At 46.7% G+C, this 21,262-nt stretch overlaps 1 protein-coding gene across 1 annotated transcript in view; it reads right to left on the reverse strand.

Moving 5' to 3' along the window:
- Positions 1 to 9,432: 9,432 nt before the first annotated feature.
- LOC144680445 (proto-oncogene tyrosine-protein kinase LCK-like) overlaps positions 9,433 to 21,262 on the reverse strand; it is a 117,533-nt gene continuing 105,703 nt past the window's right edge. The window contains exons 12-13 of the mRNA XM_078541408.1: positions 13,443 to 13,574; positions 9,433 to 10,411 (exon numbers count right to left, since the gene is read on the reverse strand). Coding sequence (XP_078397534.1) covers positions 10,212 to 10,411; positions 13,443 to 13,574 — 332 coding nt within the window. The 3' untranslated portion in view covers positions 9,433 to 10,211. The remainder of the gene's footprint in view (positions 10,412 to 13,442; positions 13,575 to 21,262) is intronic.

Here is a 21,262-nt window from a genome sequence, read left to right on the forward strand (position 1 = left end):
CTCTTTGGATCTGCCAGGCTCTGTTTTACTCAGTTTCACTATGTTTCGATCTGTTCCACTCTGCCAGGCTCCGTTTTGCTCTGTTTGGCTATGGTTTGCTCTGCCAGGCTCTGCTTGGCTCCATTGGGCTCTGTTTGGCTCTGTTTGTCTCTGCCAGTGCCTGTTTGGATCTGCCAGGCTCTGTTTGTCTCTCTTTGGATCTGCTTGGCTCTGTTTGGTTCTGCCAGGGTCTGTTTGGCTCTGTTTGGCTCTGCCAGACTCTGCTTTTCTCTGTTTGGCTATGTTTAGCTCTGTTTAGCTCAGCCAGGCGCTATTTGACTCTGTTTGGCTCTGTTTGGCCCTACCGGCTCTGTTTGGCTCTGTTTGTCTCCGTTTTGCTCTGTTTGACTCTGTTTGGCTCTATTTGGCTCTGTTTTGCTCTGTTTGGCTCTGTTATGCTCTGTTTGGCTCTGTTTGGCTCTGCCTGGCTCTGTTTGGCTCTGTTTCACTCTGTTTGGATCTGTTTTGCTCTGTTTGACTCTGTTTGGCTCTGTTTGGCTCTGTTTTGCCATGTTTGGCTCTGCTTTGCTCTGTTTGGCTCTGTTTGGCTCTGCCAGACTCTGCTTTTCTCTGTTTGGCTATGTTTGGCTCTGTTTAGCTCAGCCAGGCGCTATTTGGCTCTCTTTGGCTCTGTTTGGCCCTATCGGCTCTGTTTTGCTCTGTTTGGCTCTGTTATGCTCTGTCTGGCTCTGTTTGACTCTGCTTGGCTCTGTTTGGCTCTGCTTGGCTCTGTTTTGCTCTGTGTGGCTCTTCTTTGCTCGGTTTGGCTCTGTTTGGCTCTTTCTGGCTCTGTGTGGCTCAGTTTGGCTCTGTTTGGCTCTGTCTTGCTCTGTTTGTCTCTGTTAGTCTCTGTTTGGCTCTGTTTGGCTCCGTTTGGCTCTGTTTGGCTCTGTTGTCGTCTGTTTTGGTCTTATTGTCTCTGTTTGGCCCTGTTGTGCTCTGTTTGGCTCACTTTGGCTCTGTTTGGCTCTGTCTGGCTCTGTTTGGCTCTGTTTCACTCTATTTGTCTCTGTTAGGCTCTGTTTGGCTCTGTTTGGCTCCGTTTGGCTCTGTTTGGCTCTGTTGTGCTCTGTTTGCCTCCGTTTGGCTCTGTTTGGCTCTGATTTGCTCTGCCTGGCTCTGTTTGGCTCTGTTTGGCTCAGTTTGGCTCTGTTTTGCTCTATTTGGCTTTGCTCGGCTCTGTTTGGCTCTGTTTTGCTCTGTTTGGCTCTGTTTTGCTCAACCAGGCGTTATTTGGCTCTGTTTGACTATGGCTGGCCCTGCCGGGCTCAGATTGACTCTGTTTCGATTTGCCAAGACCTGTTCGGCTCTGTTTGGATCTGCCATGGCTTGTGTGGCTCTGTTTGGCTATTTGTGGCTCTGTCTGTCTTTGCCAGGCGCTACTGGGCTCTTTTTGGCTCTGTTTGGCTCTGTTTGTCTCTGTTTGGCATTGTCAGGCTCTGCTTCGCTCTGCTTGTATCTGCCAGGGTCTCGTTTGGCTCCCTCTGGCTCGGTTTGGCTCTGCCAGGTTCCCTTTTGCCCTGTTTAGCTCTCTCTGGCTCTGCCAGGTTCTGTTTGGTTCTGTTTCTATCTGCTAGGCACTGTTTGGCCCTGTTTGGCTATGTTTGGCTCTGCCAGGGTCTGATTGGTTCTGTTTGGCTCTGATTGCTTCTTCCCGACTTGGTGTTGCTCTGTTTGTTTATGTTTTGCTCCATTTGGCTCTGCCAGCTGCTACCTGGCTCTGTTTGGCTCTGCCAATTTGTGTTTGGCTCTCTTTGGCTCTGTCACTGCCAGACTACCTTTGGATTTGTTTGGCTATGTTTGGCCATGTGCTATTTGGCCCTGTTTTGCTCTGTTTGGCTTCGCCATGCTCTCTTTTGATCTGCCAGGCTCTGTTTTACTCAGTTTCACTATGTTTCGCTCTGTTCTACTCTGCCAGGCTCTATTTTGCTCTGTTTGGCTATGGTTTGCTCTGCCAGGCTCTGCTTGGCTCCATTGGGCTCTGTTTGGCTCTGTTTGTCTCTGCCAGTGCCTGTTTGGATCTGCCAGGCTCTGTTTGTCTCTCTTTGGATCTGCTTGGCTCTGTTTGGCTCTGCCAGGGTCTGTTTAGCTCTGTTTGGCTCTGCCAGACTCTGCTTTTCTCTGTTTGGCTATGTTTAGCTCTGTTTAGCTCAGCCAGGCGCTATTTGGCTCTCTTTGGCTCTGTTAGGCCCTACGGGCTCTGATTGGCTCTGTTTGGCTCTGCGAATCCCTTTGCAGCTCACTTTGGATCTTCCAGGCTCTGACTGGCTCTGTTTGGCACTTTTTTGCTCTGCCAGGCTCTGTTTGGTTATGATTGGCTCTCTTTAGCTCAACCAGGCGCTTTTTGACTCTCTTTGGCTCTGTTCTGCCCTGCCGGGCTCTTATTGGCTCTGTTTCACTTTGCTAAGTCCTGTTTGGCTCTGTTTGGATCTGCCAGGCCTTGTCTGCCTCTGTTTGGCTATTTGTGGCGCTGCTTGGCTCTGTCAGGCGCTATTGGGCTCTCTTTGGCTCTGCCAAGCACTACTTGGCTATGTTCGGATCTGTTTGGTTCTGTTTGGCTTTGTCATGCTCTGTTTGGCTCTGTTTGGCTCTGCCTGGCTCTCTTGGGCTCTGCTTGGATCTGCCAGGTTCTGTTTGGCGCTCTTTGGCTCTGTTTGGCTCTGTTTGGTTTGTGTGGCTATTTTTGGCTCTGTTTCACTCTGCCAGGTGCTACTTGGATCTGTTTGGCTCTGTTTGTCTCTGTTGTGCTTTGTCAGGCTCTGCTTGGCTCTGCTTGGAGCGGCCAGGTTCTGTTTGGCGCTCTATGGCTCTGTCTGGCTCTTCCAGATTCTGTTTGGCTCTGTTAGGCTTTGTCAGGCTCTGTTTGGCTATGTTTGGCTCTATTTGGCTCTGTTTGGTTCTGCCAGGGTCTGTTTGGTTCTATTTGGCTCTGATTGCCTCTTCCAGACTCGGCGTTTCTCTGTTTGGTTATGTTTGGCTCCATTTGGCTCTGCCAGGTGCTACTTGGCTCTGTTTGGCCCCGTTTGGCTCTGTTTGGCTCTGCCAGGCTCTGTGTGGCTCTCTTTGGATCTGCTTGGCTCTGTTTGGCTCTGCGAGATTCCATTTTGCTCTGTTTGGCTATGATTTGCTCTGCCAGGCTCTGCTTGGCTCTGTTGGGCTCTGTTTGGCTCTGCCAGGGTATGTTTGGCTCTCTTTGGTTCTGTTTGGCACTGCCGGGCTCAGATTGGCTCTGGGTAGCTTTGCCAAGACCACTTTGGCTCTGTTTGAATCTGCCAGTCCTTGTTTGGCTCTGTTTGGCTATTCCTGGCTCTGTTTGTCTCTGCCAGGCTATTCTTGGCTTTGTTCGGATCTGTTTGGCTCTGTCTGGCTCTGCTGGGAACAGTATGGCTCTGTGTCACTGTGCCAGGCTCTCTTTGGCTCTCTTTGGCTCAGTTAGGCTCTGTTTGCCTCTGTTTAGCTCAACCGGGCGCTATTTTACTCTCTTTGGCTCTGTTTGGCATTACCTGCACTGTTTGGCTCTGTTTGGCATTGCCAATGCCTTTGTGGCTCAGTTTGGCTCTTCCAGGCTCTGCTTGGCTCTGTTTGGCTCTTTTTGGCTCTGCCAGGCTCTGTCTGGCTCCATTGGGCTCTGTTCGGCGCTGTTTGCCAATGCCAGGGTCTGTTTGGCTCTTCCAGGCTCTGTTTGGTTCTGTTTGGCTCTTTATGGCTCTGTTTAGCTGAACCAGGCGCTTTTTGGCTCTGTTTGGCGCTGTTTCACTTTGCCATGACCTGCTTGGCTCTGTTTGGATCTGCTAGGCCTTGGTTGGCTCTGTTTGGCTCTGCCAGGTGCTACTTGGCTAAGTTTGGATCTGTTTGGCTCTGTTTGGCTTGTGTGGCTATTTTTGGCTCCATTCCACTCTGCCAGGTGCTACTTGGCTCTGTTTGTCTCTGTTTTGCTTTTTCAGGCTCTGCTTGGCTCTGCTTGGATCTGCCAGGTTCTGTCTGGCTCTCTTGGGCTCTGTTTGGCTCTTCCAGGTTCTGTTTGGCTCTGTTGGGCTTGGTCAGGCTCTGTTTGGCTATGTTTGGCTCTGTTTGGCTATGTTTGGCTCTGTTTAGCTCTGTTTGGCTCTGCCAGGGTTTGTTTGGTTCTGTTTGGCTCTCATTGCCTCTTCCAGACTCGGTGTTGCTCTGTTTAGGTATGTTTGGCTCCATTTGGCTCTGCCAGGTGCTACTTGGTTCTGTTGGGCCCCGTTTGGCTCTGTTTGGCTCTGCCAGGGTCTGCTTGGTGCGTCTTTTTCTCTGCCAGAATCCGTCTTGCTGTTGGGCTCTGTTTGGCTCTGTTTGCCTTTGTCAAGCTCTGTTCCGCTCTGTTTGGCTATGCTTGGCTCTTTTTGGCTCTGCCAGGTTCTGTTTGGCTCTGTTTGGGTCTGTGTGGCTATTTTTGGCTCCGGTTCGCTCTGCCAGGTGCTACTTTGCTCTCTTTGGCTGTTTGCCTGTTTGGAAATGTTTGGCTTTTTGAGGCTCTGTTTGGCTCTGTTTGGATCTGCCAGGCTCTGTTTGGCTCTGCCATGCTCTATTTGGCTCTCTTTGGCTTTGTTTGTCTCTTCCAGACTCCGTTTGGACCTGTTTGGCTATGTTTGGCTCCATTTTGCTCTGCCTTGTGATACCTGGACCTGTTTGGCTCTGTTTGTTTCTGTTTTACCCTGCCGGGCTCTGTTTGGCTTTGTCAAGCTGTCTTTGGATCTGCCAGGCTCTGTTTAACTCACTTTGATATGTTTCGCTCTGTTTCGCTCTGCCAGGCTCTGTGTGGCTCTCTTTGGCTCTGTTTGGCTTTGTTTGGTTCGGTCAGGGTCTGTTTGGTTCTGTTTGGCTCTGTTTGGCTTTGCCAGACTCAGTTTCGCTCTGTTTGGTTATGGTTTGCTCTGCCAGGCTCTGCTTGGCTCCATTGGGCTCTGTTTGGCTCTGTTTCGGTCTGCCAGGGTCTGTTTGGCTCTGCCAGGCTCTGTTTGGCTCTCTTTCGATCTGCTTGGATCTGTTTCGCTCTGCTAGGGTCTGTTTGGTTCGGTTTGTCTCTGCCAGACTCTGCTTTTCTCTGTTTGGCTATGTTTGGCTCTGTTTAGCTCAACCAGGCGCTATTTGGCTCTGTTTGGCCCTGCTGGGCTCTGATTGGCTCTGTTTCACTTTGCTAAGACCAGTTTGGCTCTGTTTGTCTCTGCCAGGCTATGCTTGGCTTTGTTCGGATCTATTTGGCTCTGTCTGGCTCTGCTGGGACCAGTTTCGATCTGTTTGACTTTGGCAGGCTCTCTTTGGCTCTCTTTGGCTCTATTTGGCTCTGGCAGGTTCTGTTTGGCTCTGTGTGGATCTGCTAGGCTCTGTTTCTCCCTGTTTGGCTCTCCCAGGGTCTGTTTGGTTCTGTTTGGCTCTGATTGCTTCTGCCAGACTCGGTGTTGCCATGTTTTGGTATGTTTGGCTCCATTTGGCTCTGCCAGCTGCTACCTGGCTCTGTTTGGCTCTGCCAAGTTCTGTTTGGCTCTCATTGGCTCTGTCTCTGCCAGACTCTGTTTGGATTTATTTGGCTATGTTTGGCTTTGCCAAGCTCTCTTTGGATCTGCCATGCTCTGTTTAACTCAGTTTGACTATGATTTAGTCTGCTTCACTCTGCCAGGCTCTGTTTGGCTCTGCTTGGCTCAGATTGGCTCTGCCAGGTGCTACATGGCTCTGTTTGGCTCTGTTTCGCTCTGTTAGGCTCTGTGTGCCTTTGTCAGGCTCTGTTTGGCCGCGCGTGGCTCTGTTTGGCTCTGCCAGGCTCTGTATGGCTCATGTTGGCGCCGTTTGGCTCTGTTTTGCTGTGCCAGGTTCGGTTTGGCTCTGTTTGGCTCTGTTTGGCTCTGCCAGACTCCGTTTTGCTCTGTGTTGCTATTTTTGGCTCCGTTCCACTCTGCCAGGTGCTACTTGGCTCTGTTTGGCTCTGTCTGGCTCTCTTTGTCTCTATATGGCTTTGTCAGGTTCTGCTTGGCTCTGCTTGGATCTGCCAGGTTCTGTTCGGCGCTCTTTGGCTCTGTTTGACTCTGTTTGGCTCCGCCAGTTTCTGTTTGGTACTGTTTGGCTTTGTCAGTCACTGTTTGGCCCTGTTTGGCTCTGCTGGCGCTGTTTGGCTCTGCCTGGGTCTGTTTTGTTCTGTTTGGCTTTGATTGCCTCTGCCAGACTCAGTGTTGCTCTGTTTTTGTATGTTTGGCTCCATTTGGCTCTGCCAGATGCTATTTGGCTCTGTTTGGCTCCATTTGGTTCTGTTTGGTTCTGTTTGGCTTTGTCATGCTCTGTCAGGCTATGTTTGGCTCCGCCAGTCTCTGATTCGCTCCATTGGGCTCTGTTTGGCTCTTTTTGGCTCTGCCTGGGTCTGCTTGGCTCTGCCAGGCTCTATTTGGCTCTCTTTGGGTCTGCTTGGCTCTGTTTGGCTCTGCCAGACTCCGCTTTTCTCCGTTTGGCTATGTTTGGCTCTGTTTAGCTCAACCAGGCGCTATTTTGCTCTCTTTGACTCTGTTTGGCCCTACCAGCTCAGTTTGGCTCTGTTTGGCTTTGCCAATCTTTTTGTGGCTCTGTTTGGCTCTTTTTGGCTCTGCCAGGCTTTGTTTGGCTTTGTTTGGCTCTGTTTAGCTCAACTAGGTGCTATTTGGCTCTGTTTGGCTCTGTTTGGCCCTGCCAGGCTCTGACTGGCTGTTTCACTTTTCCAAGACCTTTTTGGCTCTGTTTGGATATTTATGGCTCTGTTTGTCTCTGCCAGGCGCTATTTGGCTTTGTTTGGATCTGTCTGGCTCTCCTGGTACCAGTTTGGCTCTGTTTGACTATTCCAGGCTCTCTTTGGCTCTCTTTGGCTCTGTTTGGCTCTGTTTGGCTTTGCCAAGCTCTCATTGGATCTGCCAGGCTCTGTTTAACTCAGTTTGACTATGTTTCACTCTGGTTCACACTGCCAGGCTCTGTTTGGTTCTCTTTGGCTCCGTTTGGCTCTGTTTGGCTTGTCCAGGGTCTGTTTGGTTCTCTTTGGCTCTGTTTGGCTCTTCCAGACTCCGTTTTGCTCTGTTCGGCTATGTTTTTCTCAGTTTGGCTCTGCCAGGCTCTACTCAGCTCTATTTTGCTCTGTTTGGCTTTTTCAGGCTCTGTTTGTCTCTGGCAGGCTCTGTTTAGCTCCGTTTGGCTCTGTTGGCTGTACCATGCTCTGTTTGGCTCTGTTCGGCTGTGCCAGGCTCTGTTTGGCTCTGTTGGCTGTGCCATGCAATGTTTGGCTCTGTTTGGCTCTGATCAGTTGTGCCAGGCTCTGTTTGGCTCTATTTGGCTCTGTGTGGCCCTGTCATTCTCTGTTTTACTCTGCTCTGTTTGGCTCTGTGTCGCTCTCTTGGACTCTGTTTGGCTCTGCCAGCCTCTGTAATGGCTCTGTTTGGCTCTCTCTGACACTACCAGGCACTGTTTGGCTCTGCCAGGCTCTGTTTGGCTCTCCCTGGCTCTGTTTGACTCTGTCAGGCTCTGTTTGGCTCTGCCAGGCTCTGTTTGGCTCTAGCAGACTCTGTTTGGCTCTGCCAGGCCTTGTTTGGGTCTTTTTGGCTCTGCCAGGGTCTGTTTGGCTCTGCCAGGGTCTGTTTGGCTCTCTTTGGATCTCCTTGGCTCTGTTTGGCTCTGCCAGGGTCTGTTTGGTTCTGTTTGGCTCTGCCAGACTCCACTTTTCTATGTTTGGCTCTGTTTAGCTCAACCAGGCGCTATTTGGCTATCTTTGGCTCTGTTTGGCCCTACCGGCTCCATTTGGCTCTGTTTGACTTTGCCAATCCCTTTGTGGCTCAGTTTGGCTCTTCCAGGCTCTGTGTGGCTCCATTTGGCTCTGTTTGGCTCTGTTTAACTCTGCCTCGCTCTAATATGGCTGGTCTTGACTCTGCCAGGCTCTGTTTGGCACCTCTCAAAAGGCCAGCTCATTAACTGAACCTGAGAAGGGGGCAACTGAATAACCCAGTATTTTGTCTTTCCTTCACACCACAGTGCCCTTTGGCACTCGGAACGGCGTTCGCCTATCTCTTAGGAGCGACTGACCCATGTTCAACTGCTGTTCACATGGAACCCTTCTCCACTTCCGCCTTCAAAGTTCTCGTTTGAATATTTGCTGCTACCACCAAGATCTGCACCTGCGGCGGCTCCACCCGGGCCCGCGCCCTGGACTTCCGTGCTCACCGCAGCGGCTCCTCCTACTCGTCGTGGCGTAGCCCCCGCGGGCTCTGCATTGCTAGCGACGGCCGGGCGACAAGGCGACGGGAAGCCCCATCCGAGGGCACGGCCCCAGTGAGCTGAGGCCCGCCAAATCAGTCCATAAATCAACAAGCGAGGCCTTTCACAAACGAGCATCCACGGTCAGGGCAATCACAAGGCGTGGCATGGCACAACTTTGTCAGCAAGGGGCATGCTCGGAGGATGAGCGGGTGGGCCTTGCACGCGTGGTGTGCCCAAGATGAGGCAGAACTCGAGAGAACGGGCACACACGTGGGTCACAAGCAGCGTTGCCTTGCGGAAGGAGAGGGCAGTAGACAGAGTGAGCGAGAGAGACGGGTGAGTCTCGGGAAGACCGCACATTAGCGTGGAAGGCTTAGGAGCCAGCGCAACGCAACAATGCAGCGCCCAGGTCAACACTCGAGCATTCTCGTTGCCCCCAAGACTTCTGTCATCAGACCGCAGGGCAGGCTGAACGATCGCAGCTCTAGCCTGGGGCGGGAGAGAGTTAAGGGTGAGCATTCTGCCTCCAGACCTAACCTGCCCTGACGTTTCTCAAGATGAACTGCAACGAACCAGGGCTGTGCACCTTGGCAAAACAAGCCATCCCGCCATTGCGGACACCGGAGTGCCTCTTCGAGGTAAACACCATCACCACCAAGTTCACCTTCAAGTCACACACCATCCTGACTCGAAAATATGTCACTGTTTCTTCATCATCACTGGGTCAAAACCCTGAAACACCCTAACAGCACTATGGGAGTATCTTCACCAAACTCACTGCAGCATTTGAAGGTAAAGGTTCTTTACCACCTTCTCAAGGGAAATTAGGGATAGGAAATCCTGGCCTTGTTAGTGATGTCTACAGGCAGTGCAACATGCAGATCTTCTTGCCAGGTTTCTTGGCAGCAGCCATGATTTATTCATCCTGTGCCAGTCCTCGATACTGTTTTTTATTACAACCAGGTTATCAGGTTACAAACTCATGACTCCCATAGGAATCTTTTTATTGCAGTATTGGTACACTCAAGGTATTTAGCAAAATGTGAAAGCAACATGAGCTTTGCCAATCTATGCCACTCAAAGGTTTTAAAGTTAACATTTAATGGGACAGCACTGGGCAACTTGGAACAATGTGTGTCTGGACATGAATCATTGTACAAATTCAAGTAAAGAGAAACATCATTTTAATTTGAGAATTCAAAACAGTGCATAAATCTCCACAAAAATACTATAACTTTGAGGAACTGTCTGCTGATGTGTCCTGTATTTAGAATAAATTATCAACCAAAACAAATAATTCAGCAAAAGAAATTTCAGCACAAGCAATTGTAGCTTTTGTTTAAAAGTGGTCAGGCACTGTAATATATAATAGAACATGAAACATAATGAAAATACAATGTACAGTCCAGCATGCTCTCAGTGTTGCTTTTGGAAACCAAGACAGTAAAATCACAACAGCTCAGGCACATACTGTGGAAAGTTTCAGGATGGCAAGTTCAAATAAGTTTCCAGATGCATCTCCATTATAATGAACATTTTTTGACTAATAGACAAGAGGTCCAGAGAAGATGCCCCAATCACAACTGCCGGGAGTGCTCTTATTGGGACAAAGAAAATTTTTTAAGCACACCATAATTTGTGAAAGGCACTTTTATTGACATTTTCCCAGCAATTCTTTCTGCTAGCAAAATCCTGTTGGCACTAGAGTACAGTCTTCTGAAATTCAGCCCAAATGATAGCTCAGCCAGGGTCAAGCACAAACCCTCTGGCTTTTTATTACGGTCTTAACCATAGCAAATTGAATCTGACAAAGAAATGTTTGAAGACCCAGTGATTCAATTTAAATTGCAAATGTTTTCAGCTAAATATGAATGGAAACATAGTGCATAATTTGAGACTCAGGATAAATCAACCATTCTCTTCAGTAGCCCGAGAGGTGCTTGTAGCTAAGTATATTGGTATAGTCCTTCTGTGGCTGTAAAGAAGTCCTCCAGAATACTTTGTAAATATTCAAATGTGGGTCTATCTTCTGGAACCTTTTTCCAGCAAGTCATCATGACATCATAGAGTTCATCTGGGCAATGATCGGGAGATGGCATTCGATAGTCACGGTCTAAATTACGAATCACTTCAGGGTTGCTCATCCCTGCAGAAACAGAAGGACAGCCAATAAATACCTGGTCCAGCATCTCATATGGGAAAAACAAAACTACATCTGAATTCAGGCTCCTCATGTCTCTGATAACATTTACGAAATCTTATTGCTGAATGAATGTTGAAAAGCCAGCCCTGGAAAGGTGGCCCTGAGGTGGGGTGGGCTTTCTGTCTGCCCTTGTCTCGACCCTCATCCAAATCCCAATGAATTTCAGTGCAGTGCGTTGCCATTTCATTCAGCTTGGATGGGAGTGGGGGTGGGGCAATGGTGGCAAACAGACAAGCCAAACTGGTCAAAATTCCTGCCCTCAAAAACTCAGAGTTTCAGGGCTATCATCTCTTCAGATGGTCCAACTGTGAAAAATGAATACTTGAGGACATGAAAATCAATGATAATAGTGTTTTTTAAAAATAGTAACTAACTTCTTTCCAATCTTATTCTGTATGAAACAGTTTTACTAATTGACTTCAGTGAATTGACACACCTCAGTGTGTCACGCTTTCATGTTTCTTTGTTTCACACAAGTATGTTTTCGTTATATTGTACTTGATGCTAAATATGAAGAAAATACAAATGTAAAACTCAGTGCATGATTTTTAAAAAAATATAACTGTATTGCATCAGGAAGTGATGGGTTGAGGGTTCACATCTCCTACTCTTCCCACAGCCAGGGCAAATTATTCACCAATTATTCAGTAGGTAATGGTAGCTAAATGACAGCTTGGACAGCATTTTAGACATTGCTTAAAAGAATTTGGTCTCAATGCTCAGTTTGGAGTACCTTTATTTTCTTAAGAACATAGTTAAACATGGAATAAGAAACAATCATTTGGCCGTCAAGGTTCATTGAACTCACTGATCTCCATTTTCATCAAGCAGGAACCTGCAGCAGGAATGGAGTCACTCAATTTCTGGGCTAATGTATTTCTCCAACTATCAAAAAATTTTAATTGATTGATATCTGATAGTAATTTCCAATACATCTTTGAGACAGAAAGTCTAATATTCTGTTACATCATAAACACTGCTATGGACTGATTGGGTCTGTTTCTGTGCTGTTTATCTTGTGTAATCTAACAGGGATGAAATGAGTGAGGCACACTAAACAATGTCTAAGTCACACCAGCCACGTTATATTGCCTGCAGAGAGCAGAGTTTAATTTCAAAGAATTAGACAGGCACGTATTTATATAGCATTTTTCATGACCACAGGATGTCTCAGCACTTACAGCTAAAGCGGTACTTTTGAAGTGTAATCACTGTTGTAATGTAGGAAATGCAGCAGAAAACAGCAAATTTCCACAAACAGCAATGTGAGAAATGACCAGACAACTTGATTATGTGATGTTCATTCAGAGATCAATATTAACCAGGACACCTGAGATAATTCCCCTAGTGCTCACTGAAATAGTGCCATGGGGCATTTTACATCCACCCAAGTGGGCAGGTGGCACCTCAGTTTAATACCTCGTCTAAAAGACAACACCATCAACAGTGCAGGACCCCCTCAGCACTGCACTGGAGATTTTTGTGGCTCAAGCAAAACTTTCATTGTAATAAAGGTTAAAAAGAGAACTGTTGGAGGCATTCACAATTATGAAGGGTTTTAATGTACTATCACAGAATCATAGAATGGTTGCAACACTGGTCAGAGAGTTGGTAACTAGAGGGCCAAAATGTAGTAATCACTGCCAAAACAGAGGGAGAGGGTAGGAGAGCTGTTTTTATTAGGACATTAGATGCACTGCCATAAACAGTAGTGAAAGGCAAATCCATTTGAACTTCTATAAAGAGAGTGGACAAATACTTGAGAAGGGAAAATAAAGAGATATGGGAAAGGATTGTGAGAGTACAGTTTTATACAGTTTTAGCCTCCTTATTTAAGGAAGAATATCATTGCATTAGGAGCAGTTTAGAGAAGGTTCACTTGACTGATTCCTGGCCTGAGGGGTTATCTTATGAGGAAAGGTTGAGCAGGTTGGGCCTCTGCCCATTGGAATTTAGAAGGAGAGGTGATCTTATTGAAACATAAGATTCTGAGGAGACCTGACTCTGGATGCTGTTAGGATGTTTCCCCTTGGAGTGTCTAGAACTAGGGGGCACAGTTTAAAAATAAGGGGTCTCCCATTTAACACTGAGATTAGGAGAATTATTTTTCTCTCAGAAGGTAGTTAGTCTGTGGAATTCACTACAACAGAGACCAGTGGAGGCTGGGTCACTGAGTATATTCAAAACTGAGTTAGACAGTTTTTTGTTATGGGGAATGAACAGGAAAGTGGATTGAGGCCACAGTCAGATCAGCCATGGTCTTATCGAATGGCAGAGCAGGTTTGAGGGGCCAAATGACCTACTCATACACCTCATGCTTGTGTTCTTGGGAAATGAGACTAAGTGGATAACTATGTTAGACAGCGATGCCACAGGAACAATGGGTTAAATGGCCTCCTCCTGTGCAGTAAAATTCAAATGTGTAGCCAGTTATTTGCTACATAAGGTATTGTGTACTTGCACGTGAACAATGGCATTCCACATTTATGAAGAAGCCTGAATATCCTGTGCAAACAGTCTTATATATCCGGTCACACACTTCAATCGATAATCTGACAGAATCAGAGAGCGCTATCGAGATAGCAGGTCATGATATCAAAACATGCATCTGTTTTTAGATCTGAAGAAGGATCATATAGACTCGAAAAGTTAACTCTGTTTCTCTCTTCACAGATGCTGTTAGACCTGCTGAGTTTTTCCAGCATTTTCTATTTTTGTTTCAGATTTCCAGCATCCGCAGTATTTTGCTTTTATCATGTTTTTAGGGCGCTGTTTCAACTCCAGCTGGAGTCAACATGACACTGCTACAGCATTAAGTCACTTGTTTAATGGATCTCACTTGGAATGGTATTCAGCTGCTTGATAGTAAGTTTCTCAGGCTGAATGTATACTGTCACTGTGTTCAGTTCAATAGAAAACAAATGTGACATTAAGGCCATAAAATTCCCATAATTCAGTGTAATTCCCACACTACCTGGATATGGTACTCTCCCATATGTTACAATTTCTGTTAAAAGTACTCCAAAAGACCAGACATCAGACTTGATTGTGAATGTGCCATAATTAATAGCCTCTGGTGCTGTCCATTTGATTGGGAATTTGGCACCTGTGAAGAAGAAAATAAGAAAATGAAAAGAAAATGATGCCTTTTTCCACAATTTCTACCTTTTTTTTCTGAAGGGTTTGACTCATTAGACCTTTGCTATGTTTAGGACTTGTGAGCAAGTGCTGGATGACCCAAAGCTTCTCTTTCACACTACCAGTGAAGGTAACTGGCTGAAATACAGCGAGAATCCTGGTGAATCTATCCCCTCCACAATATGGATATTGTGCCAATGCAGCTGAGAACATTAATAAAGCACAAACTGGTGTCCAATCTGAGATGTTCCTGGTCTGTATGGCTCAGTAACACACCAGGAAATGAACTGAACCACCAAAGCACAAAGGAGCTCATATTTTTAATAAGCATAAATTACAATCTTCTTCTCCTTGAGAAGGGTTTCATTAGGATGACTCAACCAGACAGTTTGTATCTGATAAACTGAAACATCTGAAATGCTGGTTTTTTATTTTTATTTGCTTTTTACTAAAAAGAGCGTTCATTTTCCAAAACACAGCTGGTAGCAGATACACTGCCCGTCGCCGCCACATGTTAGAGTTGTGGGCATGTTACCTATGATCTTCTGATACACACTACCAGCTGGTAACAAACCTTTCTGAAAATCTACCTGAAATGCATATAAAAGGTTAGTATAGTGAATTAATGTCACTACCTAAGTACAATTTGGATCATAGCCTTATCAGTCTATTTATAAAGAGAATAGACTGTCTGACAAGGCCATTCGCCCTCCTTGCCTAAGATCATTTTTCCATTCCTGTTGTCTCTAAACACCTGCTTTTCAATCTTCCCCTGCTCCTCTCTGTTTCACTGATTGACTCCCAAGCCTGCTTTCCCACTCACTGTATCTTTATGAAATTGTCTTCCTTTAAGTCTGCTCATTCAGCAGTTTCCTTTCCTGACACAACTTTTCTCTTGCTGGCTTTTTAAAACAGTGCAGTCCAGTCAGACGTGCTGCACCATGTTCCCTGTGGCCTTGCTCAGAACTGGGGTTACAAGGTGAGTTTGGACCTTGTGGTGCTGATAATGTTGCTGAATCACTGGTGCCACCTAGTCACTGTCTGTGGCTGCACACAGGCTGTCTTTATTGGATAAGGCAGCATCAGCTGATTTGCATAATTTATTTGTGCACCAGCTCATCCCTCACCATATGCAAGAGACCCGGACAGGGTTATCAGATACCAGCAGCCACTATCCTGCTGTAAGAGAGGAATCATTAAGCACAGCACAGGTTGGTGGGATGGGGGTGGGAGGGGAAGACAGGACAAGGAGTATGGGAAACAGAGGGGAATGGGAGCCAAGGACAAAAGCGCCTATATTGTTCTTGAAGAAACAGCAAATTCCTCTCCAATGCCTGTTCCAAACAGATAGTGAGTTGCTGGGGAATGAGTTGAAGGAGCCACATTATAGGATGGCTAGCTGAAATTAAATAGAACGTGAAGACGTAAAGAGACTAGCACAGAACTTGTCAGCAAGCCATACTGAGGTGCCTCAGATATGGTGCAGACCTCAGGCCTTCAGCAAGTGAACATCTGACACACTTTAGTGCACCAGACATCAACTGGTGCAATATTCACCCGTGTCTCAGCAGAGTTTCACATTTTAAAATATTCTACAATTAATCAACACAGATTTAGTATGGAGAGAAATCGTTACTTAGAATGATCAGGTATGTGAAATAATTCAAAGTAATTACATAGAAAAGCATAAGACTCCATTAAACTCTAATCCTTAGGTCTCTATTTCATAAGGTAACTTTTGAGAAACTGTTCTTTCGATGTAAAGCCTTGTTTGGCAGGAACATGGGTGGAAGAATTAAAAATAGAGGTCATTAATTGCACCCAATTAACAGTACTTCCATTTTTCTGGTGAAATGAGTGGAAAATTAAATGTGCTGGGAATCAGGTGTATTAATCTCTGAGACCAATTCTCTGATCTGCAATCATGTAAAGCAAGGTTCTTGCTAGGAGTGAAGTTTCACAAAGTTTACCCTCATTTTGCAATGTTCTTCTTTCTCTGTTCAGCTGTAGCTGCCATTTAGAAACTTTTATCTGCACTAATGACTATTTTATATTTTTTTTATTCATTCACAGGATGCGGGCTTCGCTGGCTGGGCCAGCATTTACTGCCCATCCCTAGTTGCCCTTGAGAAGGTGGTGGTGAGCTGCCTTCTTGAACTGCTGCAGTCCATGTGGTGTAGGTACACCCACAGTGCTGTTAGGGAGGGAGTTCCAGGATTTTGACCCAGTGACAGTGAAGGAACAGCGATATATTTCCAAGTCAGGATGGTAACTTGGAGGGGAACTACCAGGTGGTGGTGTTCCCTTCCATCTGTTGCCCTTGTCATTCTAGATGGTCGTGGTCATGGGTTCAGAAAGTGCTGTCTAAGGAGCCTCCTGACTTGTGCCTTGTAGATGGTGGACAGGCTTTGGGGATTGATGAGGTGAGTTACTCACCACAGGATTCCTGGCCTCTGACCTGCAGTGCATCTTATACATGGTACACACTGCCTCCACTGTGCATTGGTGGTGGAGGGAGTGAATGTTTGTGGATGTGGTGCCAATCAAGCAGGCTGCTTTGTCCTGGATGGTGTCAAGTTTCTTGAGTGCTGTGGGGGCTGCACTCATCCAGGCAAGTGGAGAGTATTCCATCACACTCCTGACTTGTGCTTTGTAGATGGTGGACAGGCTTTGGGGAGTCAGGAGATGAGTTACTTGTCACACGATTCCTAGCCTCTGACCTGCTCTTGTAGCCACAGTATTTATATGGCTAGTCCAGTTCAGTTTCTGGTCAATGGCAACCTCCAGGATGTTGATAGTGGGGAATTCAGCGATGGTAATGCCATTGAATATCAAGGGGAGTAGGTTAGATTCTCTCTTGTTGGAGATGGTCATTGCCTAACAGTTGTGTAGCGCAAATGTTACTCGCCATTTGTCAGCTCAAGCCTGGATATTGTCCAGGTCTTGCTGCATTTGGACATGGACTGCTTCAGTATCTGAGGAGTCGCGAATGGTGCTGAACATTGTGCAATTATCAACGAACATCCCCACTTCTGACCTTATGATGGAAAGAAACTCATTGATGAATCAGCTGAAGATGGTCGGGCCAAGGACACTACCCTGAGGAACTCCTGCAGTGATGTCCTGGAGCTGAGATGATTGACCTCCAACAACCACAAACATATTCCTTTGTGCTAGGTATGACTGCAGCCAGTGGAGAGATTTCCCCCCGATTCCCATTGACTCCAGTTTTGCTTGGGCTCCTTGATGCCACACTCGGTCAAATGCTGCCTTGATGTCAAGGGTACTCACTCTCACCTCACCTTGGGAGTTCAGCTCTTTTGTCCATGTTTGAAACAAGGCTGTAATGAGGTCAGGAGCTGAGTGACCCTGGCGGAGCCCAAACTGGGCGTCAGTGAGTAGGTTATAATTTAGCAAGTGCTGCTTGATAGTACTGTTGATGACCCCTTCCATTACTGATGATCGAGAGTAGACTGATTGGGCAGTAATTGGCCGGATTGGATTTGTCCTGCTTTTTGCATACAGGACATATCTGGGCGATTTTCCACATAGCCGGGTAGATGCCAGTGTTGTAGCTGTACTGGAACAGATTGGCTATGGGCGCAGCAAGTTCTAGAGCACAAGTCTTCAGTACCATTGCCGGAATATTGTCAGGGCCCATAGTCTTTGCAGCATCCAGTGCCTTCAGCCGTTTCTTGATATCACGTGGAATGTATCGAATTGGCTGAAGACTGGCACCTGTGATGCTGGGGGCCTCCGGAGAAGTCTGAGATGGACTGCTGCTAGACTGGGTCTGCTGCAGGTGGCGAGGGAACCTACAAGAGGGAAAAGCATACTTGATCTCATCCTCACCAACCTGCCTGCCGCAGATGCATCTGTCCATGACAGTATTGCCAGGAGTGACCTCCGCACATTTGGTGTGGAGACGAAGTCCCGGCTTCACATTGAGGATACCCTCCATCGTGTTGTGTGGCACTACCACTTTGCTGGATGGGACAGACTTCAAACAGGTAGAAACTCAAGACTGGGCATCAATGAGGTATTGTGTGCCATCAGTTCGCTGATAATTGCACAATGTTCAGCACCATTTGTGACTCCTCAGATACTGAAGCAGTCCATCTCCAAATGCAGCAAGACCTGGACAATATCGAGGCTTGGGCTGATAAATGGCAAGTAACATTTGCGCCACAGAAGTGCCAGACAATGACCATCTCCAACAAAAGAGCACTTCTAGCTGAAGATTGTAGCAAATGCTTCAGCCTTATCTTTTGCGCTGGTGTGCTGGGCTCCCCCATCATTGAGGATGGGGATATTTGTGGAGCCTCTTCCTCCAGTGGTTGTTTAATTGTCCACCACCATTCACGACTGGATGTGGCAGGACTGCAGAGCTTAGATTTGATCCTTTGGTTGTGGGATCGCTTAGCTCTGTCAATCACTTGCTGCGTATGCTGTTTGGCATGCAAGTAGTCCTGTGTTATAGCTTCACCAGGTTGACACTTCATTTTTAGGTATGCCTGGTGCTGCTCCTGGCATGCCCTCCTACACTCTTCATTGAACCAGGGTTGATCCTCTGGCTTGATAGTAATGGTAGAGTGGGGGATATGCTGGGCCATGAGGTTACAGATTGTGTTTGAGTACAATTCTGCTGCTGCTGATGGCCCACAGCACCTCATGGATGCCCAGTCTTAAGTTGCTAGATCTGTTTGAAATCTATCCCATCTAGCACGCTGGTAGTGCCACACAACACGATGGAGGGTATCCTCAATGTGAAGCCGGGACTTCGTCTCCACACCAACTGTGCGATGGTCATTCCTACCGATACTGTCATGGACAGATGCATCTGCGGCAGGCAGGTTGGTGAGGATGAGGTCAAGTATGTTTTTCCCTTTTGTAGGTTCCCTCACCACCAGCCACAGACCCAGTCTCGCAGTTATGTCCTTTAGGGCTTGGCCAGCTCGGTCAGTAGTGGTGCTACCGAGCTACTCTTGGTGATGGACATTGGACTCCTCCACAGAGTACATTCTGCGCCCTTGCCACCCTCAGTGCTTCCTCCAAGTGATGTTCATCATGGAGGAGCACTGATTCATCAGCTGAGGGAGGGCGGTACCTGGTAATCAGCAGGAGGTTTGCTTGCCCATGTTTGACCTGATGCCATGAGACTTCATGGGGTCCGGAGTCAATGTTGAGGACTCCCAGGGCAACTCCCTCCTGACTTATATCACTGTGCTGCCACCTCTGCTCAATCTGTCCTGCCGGTGGGACAAGACATACCCAGGGATGGTGATGGTGGTGTCTGGGGCATTATCTGTAAGATATGATTCCATGAGAATGACTATGTCAGGCTGTTGACTAGTCTGTGGGACAGCTCTCCCAATTTTGGCACTAGCCCCCAGATATTAGTAAGGATCCAGTGCCTAGGTCAATGCCGGGTGGTCCGTCTAGTTTCATTCGTTTTTGTGACTTTGTAGCGGTTTGATACAACTGAGTGGCTTGCTAGGCCAATTCAGAGTTAACCACATTGCTATGGGTCTGGAGTCACATTTCCTTCCCTAAAGGGAATTAGTGAACCAGATGGTTTTTTTTTATAACAATCGACAATGGTCTCATAGTCATTTAATTCCATTAATTAGATTTAATTCCAGATTTTTATTGAATTCAAATTCCACCATCTGCTGTGGCAGGATTCAAACCCAGGTTCCCAGAGTTACCCTGGGTCTCTGGGTTACTCGTCCAGTGACAATACCACTACACCATCACCCCCTGCTCCACCTCAACAGAAGAGAGAGCATCAGCTTCAATGCAGATATTAAGCTGCAAAATATTCTATGAGATATTTAATTTTTGTTAAGCGGCACAGGCTCTAACAGGCTATTGCAATTGGCTCTTTGAAGTTAATGGAAAGAGAGATCGGATGGGGTATTAGCAGTCAGTCAATTTGCTGAAAGATAGGACCAACACTCAAGCATCTCAAACAGTGGACTATCTGCGATATCTGCTCCATATGGCAGAAAGACTTTCTCCCTGCCAGCAGTCAACACAGGCTGTTGTGCCATTACAGATAATTAAAATACCTTTCAGGTATATTTATACATGATAGACTTAATGGACAAGGGGAAAGTGGAGTTCATGGGCAACGGGAAAGTGGAGTTCACGGGCAATGGGAAAGTGGAGCTCAGGGAGAATGGGAAAGTGGATTTAATGGGGCAATGAGGAACTGGAGTTGATGGAACAATGGAGAAGTGGGGTTAATGGGACAATTGGAAACTGGAGTTAATGGGGCGATGGGGAACTGGAGTTAATGGAACAATGAGAAAATGGAGTTAATGGGACAATGCATAAGTGGAATTAATTGACAATGGGAAAGTGGAGTTCATTGACATAGAAACATAGAAACTAGGAGCAGGAGGAGGCCATTCAGCCCTTCGAGTTTGCTCCACCACTCAACATGATCATGGCTGATCCTCCATCTCAACGCCATATTTCCACTTTCTCTCCATACTCCTTGATGCCCTTAATATCCAAAGATTTATCAATTTCTTTCTTGAATATACTCAGTTACCTGGCCTCCGCAGCCTTCTGTGGTAGAGAATTCCACCCCCTGAGTGAAGAAATTTTTCCTCATCTCAGTCCTAAATGACCTGCCCCATATCCTGATGCTGTGGCCCCTGGTTCTAGACTCCCCAACCAGGGCAAAACATCCTCCCTGCATCCAGTCTGTCTATCCCTGTTAGAATTTTATATGTTTCAATCAGATCCCCTCTCATTCTTCTAAACTCTAGTGAATGCAGGCCCAGTCGAACCAATCTCTCATACGACAGTCCTGCCATCCCTGGTATTAACCTAGTGAACCTTCGCTGCACTCCTTCTATGACAAGTATATCCTCTCTTAGGTAAGGAGACTAAAACTGCACACAATACTCCAAGTGTGATCTCACCAAGGCCCTGTATAACTGCAGTAAGACATCCTTACTCCTGAACTCAAATTCTCTTGCAACAAAGGCCAACATACCATCTGCCTTCCTAATTGCTTGCTGCACCTGCCTATTTACTTTCATTGACACCCAGATCCCTTTGTACATCCACATTTCCCAATGTATCACCATTTAAATAATACTCTGCCTTTCTGTCCTTCACATCGAAGTGTATAACTTCACATTTATCCATGTTATACTGCATCTCTCATGTGTTTGCCCACACATACAACTTGTCTAAATTGCCCTGAAGCCTCCTTGCATCCTCCTCACAACTCACAACCCCACCAGTCATCAGCAAACTTGGAAATATTGCATTTGTTTCTCTCATCTAAGTCATTTATATATATCATGAATAGCTGGGGTCCAAACACTGATCCCTGCGGTACACCACTAGTCACTGCCTGCCACCAGGAAAAAGACCCATTTATCCCCGCTCTCTTTCTGGTCTGTCAACCAATTCTCATTCCATGCCAGTATATTACCCCCAATCCCATGTGCTTTAATTTTCCCCATAGCCTCTTATGTGGGACTTTATCGAAAGCCTTATTGAAATCCAAATACACCACATTCAATGGTTCTCCCTTATTTATTCTACTAGCTACATCCTCAAAAAACTCCAGTAGATCAGTTAAGCATGATTTCCCTTTCATAAAGCCATGCTGATTTTGTCTAATCCCATTAA

Source organism: Cetorhinus maximus, chromosome 5, assembly GCF_964194155.1.
Source record: "Cetorhinus maximus chromosome 5, sCetMax3.hap1.1, whole genome shotgun sequence".
Classification (NCBI taxonomy): Eukaryota; Metazoa; Chordata; class Chondrichthyes; order Lamniformes; family Cetorhinidae; genus Cetorhinus; species Cetorhinus maximus.